Source organism: Sardina pilchardus, chromosome 23, assembly GCF_963854185.1.
Source record: "Sardina pilchardus chromosome 23, fSarPil1.1, whole genome shotgun sequence".
NCBI lineage: Eukaryota > Metazoa > Chordata > Actinopteri > Clupeiformes > Clupeidae > Sardina > Sardina pilchardus.
The window spans coordinates 4231656-4248613 of NC_085016.1; the positions used below are offsets into that span (position 1 = coordinate 4231656).

General features: G+C 44.7%; 1 protein-coding gene across 1 annotated transcript in view; it reads right to left on the reverse strand.

Moving 5' to 3' along the window:
• Positions 1 to 214: 214 nt before the first annotated feature.
• The window catches only part of ercc3 (excision repair cross-complementation group 3), a 29527-nt gene continuing 12783 nt past the window's right edge, over positions 215 to 16958 (reverse strand). The window contains exons 10-15 of the mRNA XM_062527362.1: positions 15075 to 15277; positions 11629 to 11725; positions 8019 to 8136; positions 6644 to 6762; positions 2392 to 2544; positions 215 to 1070 (exon numbers count right to left, since the gene is read on the reverse strand). Coding sequence (XP_062383346.1) covers positions 930 to 1070; positions 2392 to 2544; positions 6644 to 6762; positions 8019 to 8136; positions 11629 to 11725; positions 15075 to 15277 — 831 coding nt within the window. The 3' untranslated portion in view covers positions 215 to 929. The remainder of the gene's footprint in view (positions 1071 to 2391; positions 2545 to 6643; positions 6763 to 8018; positions 8137 to 11628; positions 11726 to 15074; positions 15278 to 16958) is intronic.

Below are 16958 nucleotides of genomic sequence, written 5' to 3' on the forward strand. Positions count from 1 at the left end.
GTGCTCGCAGAAGCCGATAAAAGCGCTACATAAATGCAGTCCATTTACCATTTACAGGTCAGAAAGGGTTAAAAAATGAGAAGCATCCTACACCTCAGAAAGTCATTCACTCCTTGAACTCTGAGCAATTCTGTCCTTTGGGATCTAACCTCAGATTGGGGCGCGTTAGATCTAACTTTCTCTTAACTCAAGTTAACTCAAGTGCAACCACAAAGACTGTGACAAAAATACCTTTATTTATTAATATTTTTATTACTCTATGTCAATGCTGTAAATTACTGCTGTGAATGACCGAATTACTGGAATGAAATGTAATGCCAAAGAAAACACAACAGAATACGTTCAGCATTCTCCCAACATAAACACACACATAGATCATTTAATAACAACAACAAAAAATTGTTTGCAAAAAATGGAGACCTTGTGACTCAGCAAACAATATGCAGCAAAAAGTCTCTTCACAATGATGAACATCCACCTGGAGAGTCCGAGGCGAGGGCAACCCTCCTGTCTGATCGGAGGCTCTACACACAGGTGCGTTCACCTGCCGCCTTCACCTGTCGCCTTCACAGTCAAACAAACTCGGGCTCTTCGCGTCAGGTAGCTCTCCTGGTACCCCGTCCAGTCCAGTCCTATCCTCTGCAGCACCAATGAAGCTGCGTGTGTGTGTGTGTGCGGGCCTGGAATAGGGAGGGGTATCTTCACCCCTGTGGGACACACATGGGGCAGTTTTCAGATGCCGTCTGTGTGTGTGTGTGTGTGTGTGTGTGTGTGTCTGGAATAGGGAGGAGTATCTTCACCCCTGTGGGACACGCATCACGCAGTTTTCGTATACTGTGTGTGTGTGTGTGTGTGTGTGTGTATGGAATAGGGAGGGGTATCTTCACCCCTGTGGGATAGGCATGGGGCAGTTTGCGGGTTCCGAGGGGCTACTTGTGTCTGAAGCGCTTGAAGAGGGGGTGCAGGTGTTTGCCCCCTGCGCCCGCTGCTCTACTGCCCCTGTGGTACTCCATATAGACGGCGTCATCTGCCCCAGACATGGAGCTCATCGCACCGGGCCGCCGAGAGAACTGGGGGAGAGAAGAGGAGGAGAGAGAGAGAGGGAGGGAGGGAGGGAGGGATAGAGAGAGAGAGAGAGAGAGGGAGGGGGAGAGAGAGAGAGAGAGAGAGAGAGAGAGAGAGAGAGAGAGAGAGAGAGAGAGAGAGAGAGAGAGAGAGAGAGGGAGGGAGGGAGGGATAGAGAGGGAGAGATAGAGAGAGAGGGGGAGAGAGAGGGAGAGAGAGAGAGAGAGAGAGAGAGGGAGGGAGGGAGGGATAGGGAGAGAGAGAGGAGAGAGAGAGAGAGAGAGAGAGAGAGAGAGAGAGAGAGAGAGAGAGAGAGAGAGAGAGAGAGAGAGAGAGAGAGAGAGAGAGAGAGGGAGGGAGAGATAGAGAGAGAGAGAGAGATGAAGAGATAGTAAGAGAGAGGGAGGGAGAGGAGGATAGAGAGAGAGATAGTAAAAGAGAGAGATGGTAAGAGAGGGAGAGAGAGAGAGAAGAAAAGCAACATGTCAGAGCTATGAGCCAGTGGAGGGAGCAAAAATGCTGAATGTGTACGTTCCCCACCATGGAATATGACTAACACAACGCAAAGCAACACTCTTGATTCACACACACACACGCACACAAAACACCAGACACACACACACACACACACACACACACACACACAGCAGCACTCTTGCGTGGAGTCCATAGGGGTAGAGCCCGCTTGAGGCCGGCTACAGAGGGGCATGCAACACTCACACACACACACACACAAAACACAAGACACACACACACACAAAGCAGCACTCTTGCGTGGAGTCCATAGGGGTAGTGCCCGCTTGAGGCCGGCTCGCTCCAGAGGGGTGTGCAACACTCTCACACACACACACACACACACACACACACACACACACACACACACACACACACACACAAAGCAGCACTCTTGCGTGGAGTCCATAGGGGTAGTGCCCGCTTGAGGCCGGCTCGCTCCAGAGGGGTGTGCAACACTCTCACACACACACACACACACACACACACACACACACACACACACACACACACACACACACACACACAAGCAGCACTCTTGCGTGGAGTCCATAAGGGTAGTGCCCGCTTGAGGCCGGCTCGCTACAGAGGGGTGTGCAACACTCACACACACACACACACACACACACACACACTCACACACACACACACACACACACACACACACACACACACACACACACACACACACACACACACACACACTACAGAGGGGTGTGCAACACTCTCACACACACACACACACACACACACACACACACACACACACACACACACACACACACACACACACGGGTGAGTGGATGTGTGTACCTGTGGCCTCCCGGTGCCCAACTCTCCGCTGACCACCTCGTCCTCGGCGTCCAGGTCGGAGGCGGCGATGACCTTCTGCAGGAGCAGCTGCTGCTCGTCCCGCGTGGAGAACATCAGCTCCTCCTCCTCCATGCCCGCCATCTTGGTGATCACCTGGGAGACCACACCAGACCAGACCAGACCACAGGAGGGTCACCGTCATCTCCCAACTATTTTTTTTTTTTTTTAAAAGATATTTTTTGGGCTTTTTATGTCTTTAATCAGATAGGACAGTGTAGGGTGACAGGAAACAAGTGGGAGAGAGAGTAGGGTGGGATCCGGAAAGGACCACGGGGCGGGAATCGAACCCGGGTCGCCGGCGTGCGGTGCAGGTGCCCCAGCCAGTCGCGCCACGACTGGGGCCATCTCCCAACTACTAGCCGCGGCTTCCACATCGATTTCGCAACGTTTCTTCAGCCATGAGGTTTATACACGCGAGCTGTTAGTCTGGTATAAATATGCATTTGTTTCTTTAAGTTGCTTACAGTAATTTCCTGCATAGAAGCCGCATTGTGTATAAGCCACAGGACAGTGTTTCATGGCAAGTTAAAACAAACAAAACCACATTAACACCATGTTAACTGCCCCCCTGTATTAATCTCATAGCGGAAGACATTTTTCAAAATCAATGTATAAGCCGCGGCTAATAGTCAGGAAATTACGGTATACACAATGAGGCTAATACACAGGGAAATTATATAGACGGTTTCAGGTCCTTAACAACCGTTGTCAAGAACAAACTCACACTTATTAATTTACTTACTTATTGTACTTTTCGAATTATTACTTATATACGTATCGGACAAAAGTGTCTGCCAAATGCCATACATAAATAAACCCAACCGAAACACCATAAACTTCACAGTGTGCAAAGGAACGCACACAATTTGAGACATGAAATCTACCCAATGACGAGTACAATATAAAACATAACATAAAATGATTTATTGTGGTAAAATAAGAAAATATTTTATAGATAAATAATATGGTTAATGTTATCAGTGTAAGCATGGGAGGGACATTAAAGCACACAATCTGTGACCTGAAATCAACCTCAACCCACCAATAATAAAAAAAATATTGGACAGAATATACAGTAGGTATTCATTAAGAGATTTGCTGAGCACAATATATTCATTAATTAAAGGCTCAGACAACAAATCAGACAAAGAGGGATCATGTGCATGAGAGAGAGAAAGGGGGAGTGTGTGTAGCATGAGAGAGAGAGAGAGAGAGAGAGGGGGAGTGTGTGTAGCATGAGAGAGAGAGAGAGAGAGAGAGAGAGGGGGAGTGTGTGTAGCATGAGAGAGAGCGAGAGAGAGAGACGTGCAGTGCAGTGCAGCGCAGCACGTGTGTCCTATAAAGAGGTAAGCGCTCCACTTTTTCCAGCCGTGCTGCTCACGTCGCCGCTGGTTCTTAAGACCAACGTGAGCCCAACTCCACCTGCCCTGGCAAGCCTCTCTCTTTATTTGCCACATGTGACGTCTCGGGACACACTGCACTGCCCTTCCTCAGCGTCTGAGTGTGTCCCGAAACGTCACATGTGGCGAATAAAAAGAAAAAATGTATTGGAGCTTAAAGCAACTTAAAATAATGTTTCCAAAATCATTTCAGCGGTTCATCAACTCGTAACAGGGTGAACGGCACTTCTGTTTTCACTTTGCGGCCCTCTATCGGCTATAACCGCTAGGGTTGGGTATCGAGAATCGATGGGAACCGAGACTAGCTTTCCAATTCTCCCGGAATCGTTCAAAAGTTTAAATTTCAATTCCTAGTATCGATTCCCAGTCCGCGAACTAGAAGAAGAAGCCGTCAAACACCAACGAAGAGAAGGTGTTTGCATAACCGAGCTGAGGCAACAAGACGACAGTTCATAGATTTGATATTTATATTGTAGTTGAAAACAAATTTAGAGTAAATCTAGCTCATTTAAAATATCCAAACTTTTTTTACCCTGCCTCTTACAAGAATCGGAATCGAGAATCGTTAGGAACCGGAATCGAAACAAGGAATCGAAATCGGAATCGGAATCGTTCAAATTCAAACGATACCCAACCCTAATAACCGCACTATGTAACTTTAGGAGGTGGGGTAGTGTATCTGTAGTTCAATGAAATGAGACATCAGAAACTACAAATTTGACTTGTTTCGACGTCGCAATACTATCATACTAGATAATCATACTATCATAAAATCATGCAGCATATTCTACCTTGCCTGTTATTTGCTGGATAAACAAATAGCGTGTGTGCGACAGAGGAAAAGTGCTTTAGTATTGCTTTAAGTGTGCAGATTTTTTTGTCATTTTTACTGTTACTCTTTGAGTCCAGCACCTACTTTTTCAAATTCAGATGTGCGCACCCTCTTCTACACTACTGGCAAGCCTTTCTGCCTGGCCCTTCTGGGTCCTGTCCCCTGCATATTACATGAACACTAACCATAGCAACCTTTAAGGTCATTCACACCAAGTACCATGCCTAGAGCAATACTTGTGTGCCATTATCGTTCTAGTTAATATATAGAATGTCCATGTCCACACATGAGCTATAACAATAACAACATGAGGAATGATATCGTCGGGTCGGGGTTATTTCAGTTATTGTTATTGTTGTCAGTCTTTGTGTGAGTGGCCCTTTGGACTTCCCAGAAACCTCTGTTTGCTGTAACAGTAAACATTCTTTCTGCCGCTCTCTCATACTGTACACTTTCACTGGCTAAAAAAAAGCTGCATTTCCATGACCTGCATTGAACAGAAAAAAAAAAAAAAAAAACAGGCTACCTTTGCTCTGAGCAAACAATCAGCCACGGATCTTAAACACATCAGCTCGCCAGCTTTATGCACTAGTTCAGATATCTCCTTCAATTTCATTGTGCACAGCTTAAATATAGTACACAATTATGATCACATACGTCTGGCTTACCCTAATAATGGCCTAACGCATCATTCATTTGCCTGAAGTGATTTCATGGGGGGATACATTCTTTTTCAAAAAAACAAGTAGCCCAATATAGAAAAATACTGCATGAAAAAATATATTAATTCATTGGTAAATTTAAACACGCTACAAACAAAAATTGATATACGACGACTCGGCCCCCAAAAAGATCAAATCCCACACCATGACTTTTCATGCCTGAAACATGACATTCCATGATTATCTCGCTTTATCATACTATACATTCTCTCTCTCTCTCTCTCTCTCTCTCAAATTCAATTGAGCTTTATTGGCATGACAAAAAAATACAATTTGTAGTATTTATATTTATATGTACTATAAATTATATACAATGTATAGTACATGTAAAACAACAACAACAACAAAGCATCAAGTATCATACTTTTCTGCAACGGTAGTGTGTGTGTGCTTGTGTCTGTATGTGGTGATGTGAATGGGAGTGCATGTCAATGTGTGTGTGGGTATGTGTGCGTGCGTGTTTTTGTGTGAGTTTGTGTGTGTGTGTTTAATTTTTGTGTGCATCACTGATGAAATGACTCCCTTTTTCTGTGGCAAGCATCTAAGTATCTTGCTGCGACTCTTGCACTCTTTTGTTCCTCTCCTAATAATATTCTCAAACTTGTGTTTTGAAGGTCTGGGTGCATTTCTCTGAATTTAGGAAAGAATTGATCGCTTATTACTTTCCATTGGCAGCATTCAGCCAAGAAGTGTAGCTCTGTTTCTATGGCACCTTGGGTCCAGTTGGTACACAGTCTGTCTTCTATGGGCAGCAGGTTTGCTGTGTCTGCCCGTCTCCATAGCCAAACTGTGGTTACTTAGTCTGTACCTGGTCAAGGTTTTCCTCTGCCTGGTATCAGTGACTGTGGACAGGTAGTCTGCCATAGTGTACTCCCTGTTTAGGGCCAGATAGCATTGGCATTTATTTTGTTTTTTTGTTGTTGTTTCAGTCCAATATGATAAATATTTTTGTTTTTCTGCTTTTATGATTTGGTTAGGCCAAATGATTTGAGAAAGGATGGCAAGGTCCTGAGGCTGACTATTAGTTATATTAGATGTATCATTAGATGTTCTTGAATTTCCCCTTGGGGATCAATACAGTATCTATCTATCTATCTATCTATCTATCATTAGTGTGTGTGAGTCTCAGGACTAGCTGGATGAGGGGGCTCATCTCTCGGCTTTTTAGGGCTTTATAACAATAAGATCTCTCTCTCTCTCTCTCTCTCTCTCTCGTGTAAAGGGGGTGCAGGCCTGACCTTGAAGCTGTAGCCCTGGTCGACGAGGAAGCGCTGTCTCTTGGTGGAGTACGCCATCTCCTGAGTGTCCTGGGACACCAAAGAGTAGAAGTAGGCATTGTACTCCTCAGCCACCATCCCTACGGTAAACAAGGCCAGGAGGGGGTTGTCAACAACGTCAACAACAACAAAAACATCATCACACACAAAAATAACTGTAAGGGCGACTTCTATTACTATATTACTAGCATTAAAACGCAATCATAATGTTGTAAAACAATAACCAAAATATTTTGCACAAGATCTTTCATCGACCTGCAAAGAAACCAAATCCACTCTTTTCACGCCGGCTAATCTGGTCTAATCCCGTCCTGCGCTACACTGCAGAGCCGCTAAGGCAGACTTCAGTCGGATCAGGCGGGAACGCCACCTCTGCTCCGGGCCCTGGGCTTGTGAGGGAAGTGTGAGGCCGGTGCCTGGAAAGGTCCGGGAATGAGATTAGCAGGTCAGAGGCTTAAACTCCCCCTCAGATGTTATACTGTAGATGCCTTTTGTTCAGCCCTCAAGATTTGCCAGGTTATGGATGTCTGAGGGCTATCTGGTTTCACTACTCGGAATTCACCTGAGGTGCACTCATATTCACGAACATAGGCAAACATTCGCAAACATACGCACTAAAGCTACCCGATGCCACCTCTGAATCTGCTCTTCAGCTCCGTCTGGAAAGAAGCCCATCTGCAGGGTCTGGTACCCCTGTGAGCGCTCGGCTCGCTTGGTGCCCGAGGTGGCACACTATGCCCGATGCTGCATAATATGGCTGGATTTAAACGTTCAAAGCAAAGGAATGCCTAGAGTGGTCACTCCATGGAACACGGATCATTCACTGTACAAGCAAAGGGCAAAATGAAGTGTTTTCAACTAAATGAGAGAAAAACCCCTTACTGAACGAAACAATAATAATAATAATAATAATAATACTAATACTAATACTAATAATAATAAAAAAGGTGGTGCACTCTCTATTCATAAAAACGTGAATGAAGTATTTTCAACTAAATGAGAAAAAAAAACCTCACTGAACGAAACAATAATAATAACAACAATAATACTAATAATAATAATAATAATAAAAAAGTAGGTGCACTCTGTATTCATAAAAACGTGAATGACGCTGGACACGTTTTCACGCTTCGAGTTGAACTTTCTCCTCTGCAAAAACACGAGGAGCTTATGGACTGTCATATGACTTTGTCACATCATGACTTTTCCTAATAAATAGTTGACCACAACCCCCCCCCCCCCCCCAAAAAAAAAAAAAAAACAGGAGGAGCTGCAGGCACTGTGGGTGCTTCCGCAGCACGCCAAACGCCCGTTACGGTCCGATGGCGCCCCTTACCCTTCTTGGCACGGAGGACTCTGCCCAGTCTCTGGGCCTCCTGTCTCCTGGAGCCGCCGTGCGACGAAATCTGGATGAGCACGTTGGCCTCGGGCAAATCAAAGGAGGTATCACCCACCTGAGAGAGAGAGAGAGAGAGAGAGAGAGAGAGAGAGAGAGAGAGAGAGAGAGAGAGAGAGAGAGCGAGAGAGCGCGAGACAGAGAGAGAGAGAGAGAGAGAGAGAGAGAGAGAGAGAGAGAGAGAGAGAGAGAGAGAGAGAGGAGGAGGGTGGGGGTGAAAGAGACTGTAGGTGAAAAGGCCACTGGTAGGGAATATCCCTTACCATTTTTGTTGTTGAATGTACAGTACATAGATAGAGAGACAAAGAGAAAAGGAGAGATGGAGAAAGAGAGAGAGAGCAAAAAAGAAAGAGAAACAGAGAGAAAGAGAGACAGAGAGAAAGAGTAATAGAGAGAGAAAGAAAGAGAGAAAGAGACAGAGAAAGAGTAATAGAGAGAGAAAGAAAGAGAGAGCGAAAGAGAAAGAGAGACAGAGAGAAAGAGTGATAGAGAAATAAAGAGAGAGAGAGAGAGAGAGCGCAAGAGCGTGGCCATCATGGCACGTGTCCACTACAGTTCCTCCTTCTCTGCTCACACAGCTCTGACCCTGTGCAGCGCCACACACACACACACACACACACACACACACACACACACACACACACACACACACACACACACACACACACACAAACAAACACACACACACACACACACACACACACACACACACACACACACACACACACACACACACACACACGTGCGCTCTGGAAGCGTTGTCGCCCCCCTGTTCACCATCTCTCTTTACAGCACATCAAACTAGCCATTCAGGAACGAGGACCAGCTCAGCCAACTCTCTGGTGGACGTCAGCCAAAAAAGGGCTGGAATTTCAACAAATCCCCCCCAAAATAATAATAATAATAACATAATCACATGCACACATACTTTTAGACACACACACACACACACGCACATGCACACACACTGCAGTGGCTGATGCTGAATAATAGTTCTGGCCTAAAGCAAGTTCTAAAGAGGACCTCAACACATGTGCATTTTAGACCACAGAGACACAGTGAGAGACAGAAAGGGGGGGGGGGGGGGGGGAATAAAAGAAATAGAATGCCTAGAAATGACACTAATGCTTCAATTCACCTCCCTCAGCCACTCAGTCTGGTGTACGGAATGTGTGCGCACGGCCTGGAAAACGGCAAAGCCTTGGTAGACATAACCATGCATGTTGACCCTTGATAAGCGCCGGCTCCCCAATCCTGCATGAGTACGTTACATGTGCGTGACGTGCCGTGCCGTGAGTGGGGCCCATGTGACTGGTTATGACACCAATCTCTGCCGTACGGTTTCAACACCGCCTGCACACATGCCGTCATTTCCCGACTATTAGCCGCGGCTTATACATTGATTTGGCAAAATGTCTTCAGCTATGAGGTTAATACAGGGGGGGGGGGCAGTTAATATGGTGTTAAAATGGTTTTGTTTCTTTTAACTTGCATAAAACACTGTCTTTGCATAAATCACTGCAACTGTCCCACAACAGCTTAAGCCTCTAGTCTGCATCGGCCAGCCGGCCAGCTTGATGAGCGAGCGGAGAGGAGTGGGAGGAACGACCCTGCTGAAAAATCCAGCCTGACCAGCTAAAGGTGGTTTGCTGGTTGACCAGCTTGTTAACCAGCCCTGCTGAAAAAAACAGCCTGACCAGCTAAAGGTGGTTTGCTGGTTGACCAGCTTGTTAACCAGCTTGTTTGACCACCCTTTGATGGTTAACCAGCTAGACCAGCAAAACTCTCGCAAAAACACACCTTCAGCTGGTTTACCCAGCTTATGATGGTAATTCAGCTGGTTTTGATTGTCGTACCACCTTAAGCTGGTCATTTTAGTTGGTGTTGCTGGTCTACATTGCTGGTTTTTACTGGCCTCCCCAGCTTATGTTGGTTATTCTAGAAAACCAGCTTGACCATCTTTGTCAAGCTTGACAGGCTGGTCACCAGCATGACCATCTTAAACCAGTTGTATCCCAAACGACAGGCTGGTCACACCAGCACGACCAGCTTCCTCAGATGGTCACGCCAGCATGTCTAGCTGGTGGCCTAACCAGCTACACCAGCAAAGACCAGCAATAATAACTGTGTATTGGGCAAAGACCAGCCAAAACCAGCTAAAACCAGCTACCAGCCTAAGCTGGTTTCTTGCTGTTTTTTTCAGCAGGGGAAGTCTGTCTCAGTCGGCTAGAAACCAGTTTACGCTGGTAGCTGGTTTTAGCTGGTCTTTGCTGGTTTTCCTCCAGCTCTTGCTGGTGTTTGCTGGTGTAGCTGGTTTTCCTCCAGCTCTTGCTGGTCTTTGCTGGTTTTCCTCCAGCTCTTGCTGGTCTTTGCTGGTTTTCCTCCAGCTCTTGCTGGTCTTTGCTGGTTTTCCTCCAGCTCTTGCTGGTGTTTGCTGGTTTTCCTCCAGCTCTTGCTGGTGTTTGCTGGTTTTCCTCCAGCTCTTGCTGGTGTTTGCTGGTTTTCCTCCAGCTCTTGCTGGTCTTTGCTGGTGTAGCTGGTTTTCCTCCAGCTCTTGCTGGTCTTTGCTGGTTTTCCTCCAGCTCTTGCTGGTGTTTGCTGGTGTAGCTGGTTTTCCTCCAGCTCTTGCTGGTGTTTGCTGGTGTAGCTGGTTTTCCTCCAGCTCTTGCTGGTCTTTGCTGGTGTTGCTGGTGTAGCTGGTTTTCCTCCAGCTCTTGCTGGTGTAGCTGGTTTTCCTCCAGCTCTTGCTGGTGTTTGCTGGTGTAGCTGGTTTTCCTCCAGCTCTTGCTGGTGTTTGCTGGTGTAGCTGGTTTTCCTCCAGCTCTTGCTGGTGTTTGCTGGTGTAGCTGGTTTTCCTCCAGCTCTTGCTGGTGTTTGCTGGTGTAGCTGGTTGGGCCACCAAGGGGACATGCTGGCGTGTCATGTCAAGTGCAACTTGTTTGTCGGAAACCTAATTTGCATGTCAAAATATGACCTTGCTGCAAATCTGCAGAAACAACTGTACCTCAGTTGCAAATCATTTCAATTCAGCCCACTGCGTGAGAAATCTGTGTGAGTGTGTGACTGTCTGTTCTGGCGCATACTGGCCTGTGTGTCTGGTCTTGTTTGAACCAGAGTCACACAACCGTGACTAAATTCCTCTCGCTTCTCTCACCGCTAAGCAGGCACGATTCATCCTCATCTCTTTAGGGCTGCTAGAGTACTGTTTGTCATTACGGACAATACTGCAGCTGAATTTGACCTTCATTCCCGACCTTCACTTATAGTGCTAATACCTGGATCCTTAAGACGGAATCACAACAAAAGAAACCAACTAATGCTGCCAATGCATCTCTCCAATAAAAAAAAAGGGTGACAGAAGAAGTGGTACATGAACGCACATATTCAAGACATAACTGAATATCATTTCAGACCTCTTATGCAATATCTGGATGAGAGATTGTTAAGGCCTAAAATTGAGATGATCCCATTTTAGACTTTTGAAGATGCAGCAGCCACCGTGCTACTAGTGGATCAGAATGGCTCGGGGGAAATGGCGGGCCAGGGTTACCTTGGAGATAAAGATGGTGTTGATCTTGGGATTGTGTTTGAAGTTCTGTAGAATCTGCATGCGCTCCCCTTGTGATGTGGGCCCATAGATATAAGGTCTGCCAGGGGAACAAAACACAACGGTGACCATTGGGACATGGTATTGAAGCGGTCCAATCCCATGTAAAGGCCCCAAAGGCTGTTGACGGTTTCTATAGGACTGCAAGCAAGAGGCAGTCCTATAGTTGATCAACAGGAGAAAGGGCTGCACTATGCACAAATAATCGCCATTTATTCCACAGACGCCAAAATGCTTCTGTGAAATAAATGGTGATTATTTATGCATAGTGCAGCCCTTTTTCCTGTTTTTCCAATTGTAGCTTATCATTTGGTCAGCACTCTTAATAATATAACTCTTGAGTGAAGCCTGCTCCTACCCTTATGAACTTATACAAAGCACAATCACAAATAAAGTGGTAGGGCTATATACAGTCCCCTCCAAAAGTATTGGAACACATGCTTAAGTTGACTATATGAAAGCTTTTGCAAATTGATCTTAATGATCTTAAATGGAAAAATGAGGAAATATTCAACCTTTAAGGACATCAATTTTCTTTGTGAATTAATAATGTATTGTAAATGAATAAATGTTTTCCTTAAAATACAACTTTAGCATGTGTTCCAATACTTTTGGCGGGGACTGTATATGTGGATACGGTATATATATCACTGATGTTACATTATATCAACATAATGCACAGACATCATAAACACATTACGGTAACTACATGGTATCTCTACACAAGAGTGACATGACATTGCCATAACTCAAACACTAACCCTAACTTGTCATGACAAATGCCGAATTCAATTTAAAATGAACGTTTCATAAATGTTTATGACACTTTCATGACTGTGTCATGGCACATACCTTCTAGTCAAGTGTAACCCACATCTCACTGGTATTCATTTATATCTAAATATTAAATTTATACATTATCACTCTAACACGGACCAGCAGACTTGTAAACGTTTTTTTCTCATTTTGTTGTTGTTTTGTGGCCTCCGTTGCTAAAAGAAATACTTCTTCACACAAATGAAGTTTGCCGTGTTTCACGTTACATGATAACATACTGTAAACACCATACTTCGTTTTCTCACTCAATAACTGTCAAATGTGACATTGACGATTGATTTTAACGATTTTAATTACATTACATCGCCTCCCTACGCCTTCCTACCCTATCAACAGGATGACAGGATGACACGTCCAAAGACATGAAGCATTTTGGACTTTTGCTCTGGGGGCGCTGCTTCCGGGGGGCCTGGGCGGCGGGTCGGATCGGATTGTGTGTCCTGGTCGGGCCGTTGGTGTGTGTTCGTGCGGTGTTGTGGTTGGGGTGGGGCTGGCGCGGGCCCCTTTCTCTCTGCTCGCAGATGGTGGTGGGGGGTTATTTGTGGATGGGTAGCGCCGCCTGTGGGCGGACTCTGGCTGGCCATGCTCGGCCATGCTGCTTGGGCGCGCGGTTCAGATGTGGTGTGTGGGTTCGCCTGGGGAGGGGGCATTGGGGGGGGGCATTGTGGGTGGGTGGATGTTGCTGGCGTGGTGGGTGGGTGAATGTTTGCATGCGTGGTGGACGATGTGCGGGATTCTCTCTTCGGGTTTAACTGGGTAACCTATTCCGACGCACCTGTCCCCACAAAAGAGGTGTGTAAAAGCATTTTGTAAACCCTCTATAGTATAATCATTTATATCACCATTGATATACTTATTAATACCAACCATCATGACTTACAGTAATACTAACACACGATTTCTCTTCCCTTTCCCCTATACCTCACCTGTGAGGTAAACCATTACCAGCCATCAACCATCTCTGTGCCTGTCCCTCATCACACCTGAAGTCACATCCCTCTGACTGCCTTACCATCGCCATTGCCTTCGCCATCCCTATGACTGCCCTACCATCGCCTGCTGTGGTTCCCTGCCCGAATCTTTGGCCCACGCATCCCAGCGACCCTTCACTTTCCGAAATAACTAATGGATTACTAATGGACAATTTATTCCCTACACTGGACTATTTGAACTTTCATTGTCATTGTAACTTTCAAACTACAAATGACTGTACTGTAACTGACCCAAGGCAGATGGGTTGGGCCCTTGAGTCGTGGATCTGTCTGAGGTTTCTTCCTATATGTATCTCCAATTCTAGGGAGTTTTTCCTTGCCCCTGTTACTCATGGGCTCTCTTTGAATGTCTAACACTCTGTAAAGCGCCATGAGACATGTGTAATGAAAATTGAAATTGAAATTATGGGCCCCAGCCGTGGCGCGACTGGCTGGGGCACCTGCACCGCACACCGGCGACCCGGGTTCGATTCCCGCCCCGTGGTCCTTTCCGGATCCCACCCCTACTCTCTCTCCTGCTCGTTTCCTGTCATACCCTCTACTGTCCTGTCCAATTAAAGGCATAAAAAAGCCCAAAAAAATAATCTTAAAAAAAAAAAAAAAAAAAGAAATCGAAATTATGAAATCGCTGCTAATTTCAGTCTTATTTCATGTTCCTTAAAAAAAAGTTTATAGTTTATAGTTAGAGTAAAGAGTTTATAGTAAAGATCTTTGATTCATAGCTTAACAAATGAAGAAGTCGTTATTTTAACAGCCTTTATCACCGTTGTTTTATAAAAAAGTAAGCATCCCTGTCAACGTGGTCCCACTTAACTCCCTGCGGCTACCGAGTAGCGTAGTCCAGATAAGCCACTTAACTCACACCACCTTCACTCTCTCAGCTCAATCACCCCAAACGTGTGTGTCCTCATGTGAACTCCTCATAGGCTCCAGGAACTTAGGAGTTTCGTGGAAACGGCAAAGCTGGTGTGGACTTAAAAGGACTTACTACGAGCTAAAAGATTGATTACTGCGGTGAGAACTCAATAAGGCCATATACGGTCTTTCTACAGCTCAGACTCAGAACAGCACACCTTAGCAAATAACAAATAACAACAAAACAACAACCCAACACTGCAAAAACTGCTTATCTAATAAAATCTAACCAAGTGTTTTAATCTTATATCAAGATAAATAAACTAGTTTGTATTTCGTACAAAGTTTTCAGTACAAAGACACTTAACTAGTGCTTTCTTTTGAAATCATTTGACTTATTTTAAAACTTAATTGACTTATTTTAAGTCAATTCTTCCTGAAAACAAGCAAAATTATCTGTCCATGCAGTAAGTGAATTTATCTTGATAAGACTCCTTAAAATAAGTCAAAGTCTTCTTAAATTATCTTTTGAGAGAGCGCTAGGTAAGTATTTTCATACTTAAAACAATACCAAAAATAGATTTTTGACCTTAATATAAGATAATTACACTTGGTTAGATTTAATTTTTTGCAGTGAACCCCCTGCAACTTCATAATGGTGGGTGTAGTGTTTCGGAGAGGATGAGGTAGGCCTAAAGGGCGTACTTGTTAAGGCGGATGGCATATTCCTTGAGCGCGAAGACGTTGTCGGCGAACACGATGATCTTGTCGTTGCGGCGCTCGTGGAAGCGGATGAGGAACTGGCAGGCGCGGAACTTGTTGGGGTTCATGGTGTACAGCAGGATGCGCTTCTTCGTCTTGATGGCCACGTACTCCCGGTAGAACTCGGGAGACATCGGGCACCACACCTTCAGTGGCACACACACACACACACACACACACACACATTTAGCAGAGGCTTTAACCATCCAAAGTGACTTGCACAAATGATGAATAACATTCAAGCTACATTGTAAAGCAGGCTTGTGCAAAATTCTGAATTTCAGAATTTAATTCAATTCAGTGAATGAATTTGAATTTGAATTTGAATTGGCTCCACCCCACAGGATGTTGAATTGAATTTGAATTGGAATTACAGGAAGTGGAATTAAATTCATTGCAATTCAGAGAAATTCGTTCTAACCAAATATCAGTGTGAATGTGATGGTTTTAACCCCTTCAGACCCGCATTTTTTCTGTTGAGCAAAAAAAAGTATATTCAGCTAATTCTTACTCCTATCCAATGAAGAAATAAATGTGAAAAAAAGATTTTTTTAATGTCCATTACAGTGGACATCTCGTCTAAACGGGTGTAAAATGACATGAGACCTTAGGGGAAATACACTATGTTTTTAACATAGAAGTCTTGAAACAAATAATCCCACATTTATAACTGAATGTTTTCATGTGTCTTAAAGAGGAATTATGCAGGATTGGCGATTTCATCTCTGGTTTCGGTTTCGTTTTTCGTTTTCGCTCGTTTTATGCTTGCATATTTCTCTGCAGAGCCTCCCCGACAGCTTTAGCGTGTATATTTATACATATATAGGCTATATATAAATATATAAATTGCAAGCGTGGTTCTTCTTGTACGCGTCTCAGACTTCCAGATGTAAACAGCAGACGATCGTCTCCTGAACAAGTTGCAAGGTTGCAATAGCGGATAGGGACACTGGGGGCGGGAGGAAATATTACTGTTTTCAATAAAACTGGTCAGTCAAGCAAAACAACGATTTCAAAGCGATTTTATGACCATGAAAAAGTTGCATAGGGTCTCTTTAATGTTTTATGTCTAAGAGCAGGTCAAAACATGCACATTAAGTCAAAAAAATTATGATTGTGTTTAAACTCTTATGCATATGCCCCATTTTTTGCCCAGCATTGCACATCATCTACTTAGGAAGGCATTGCTCCTACATACTTTGGCCTATCAAATGACCTCTTTGGACGTCCGAGACCCTGTAGTTTCTTAGGAAACAATCAGGATAGCTGTGTGATCAAGTATGTGTGTGTGTGTGTGTGTGTGTGTGTGTGTGTGTGTGTGTGTGTGTTTGTGTGTGTGTCTACATGTGTGCATTTATCTTTATATTTGTGTGTGTATGCGCACGTGTGTGTGTGTGTGTGTGTGTGTGTGTGTGTGTAGTGTACAGTCGCTACATGTACACTACATGGTCCCCCATGAACCAAATTGCACCAAACTTGGCATACATTCAGAGGGAGTCATAATGATCCTACACTTTATGCAGTTTGGAACCTGTCAACCAAAGATACCTGCGATTACAATGCCCCATTTTTGCTTTCTCAACTTTGACTAGGTGGCACTATACATGAAATAAGTTGTTATGGGATGGGTTGACATGGCCCCTAGGCCCTGTGGTTCTCGAGATATTCACAGAAAACTGTGTCAGACCATCTACAGGCCAGTTGGTGTACAGTCACTAAATGTACACATAAATTCATTCATTATATGGTCCCCCCATGAACGGAGTTCCATGAACCTTGGCATGCATTTAGATTCAACATCTCAATTTTGCTTTATCATTTTTAACT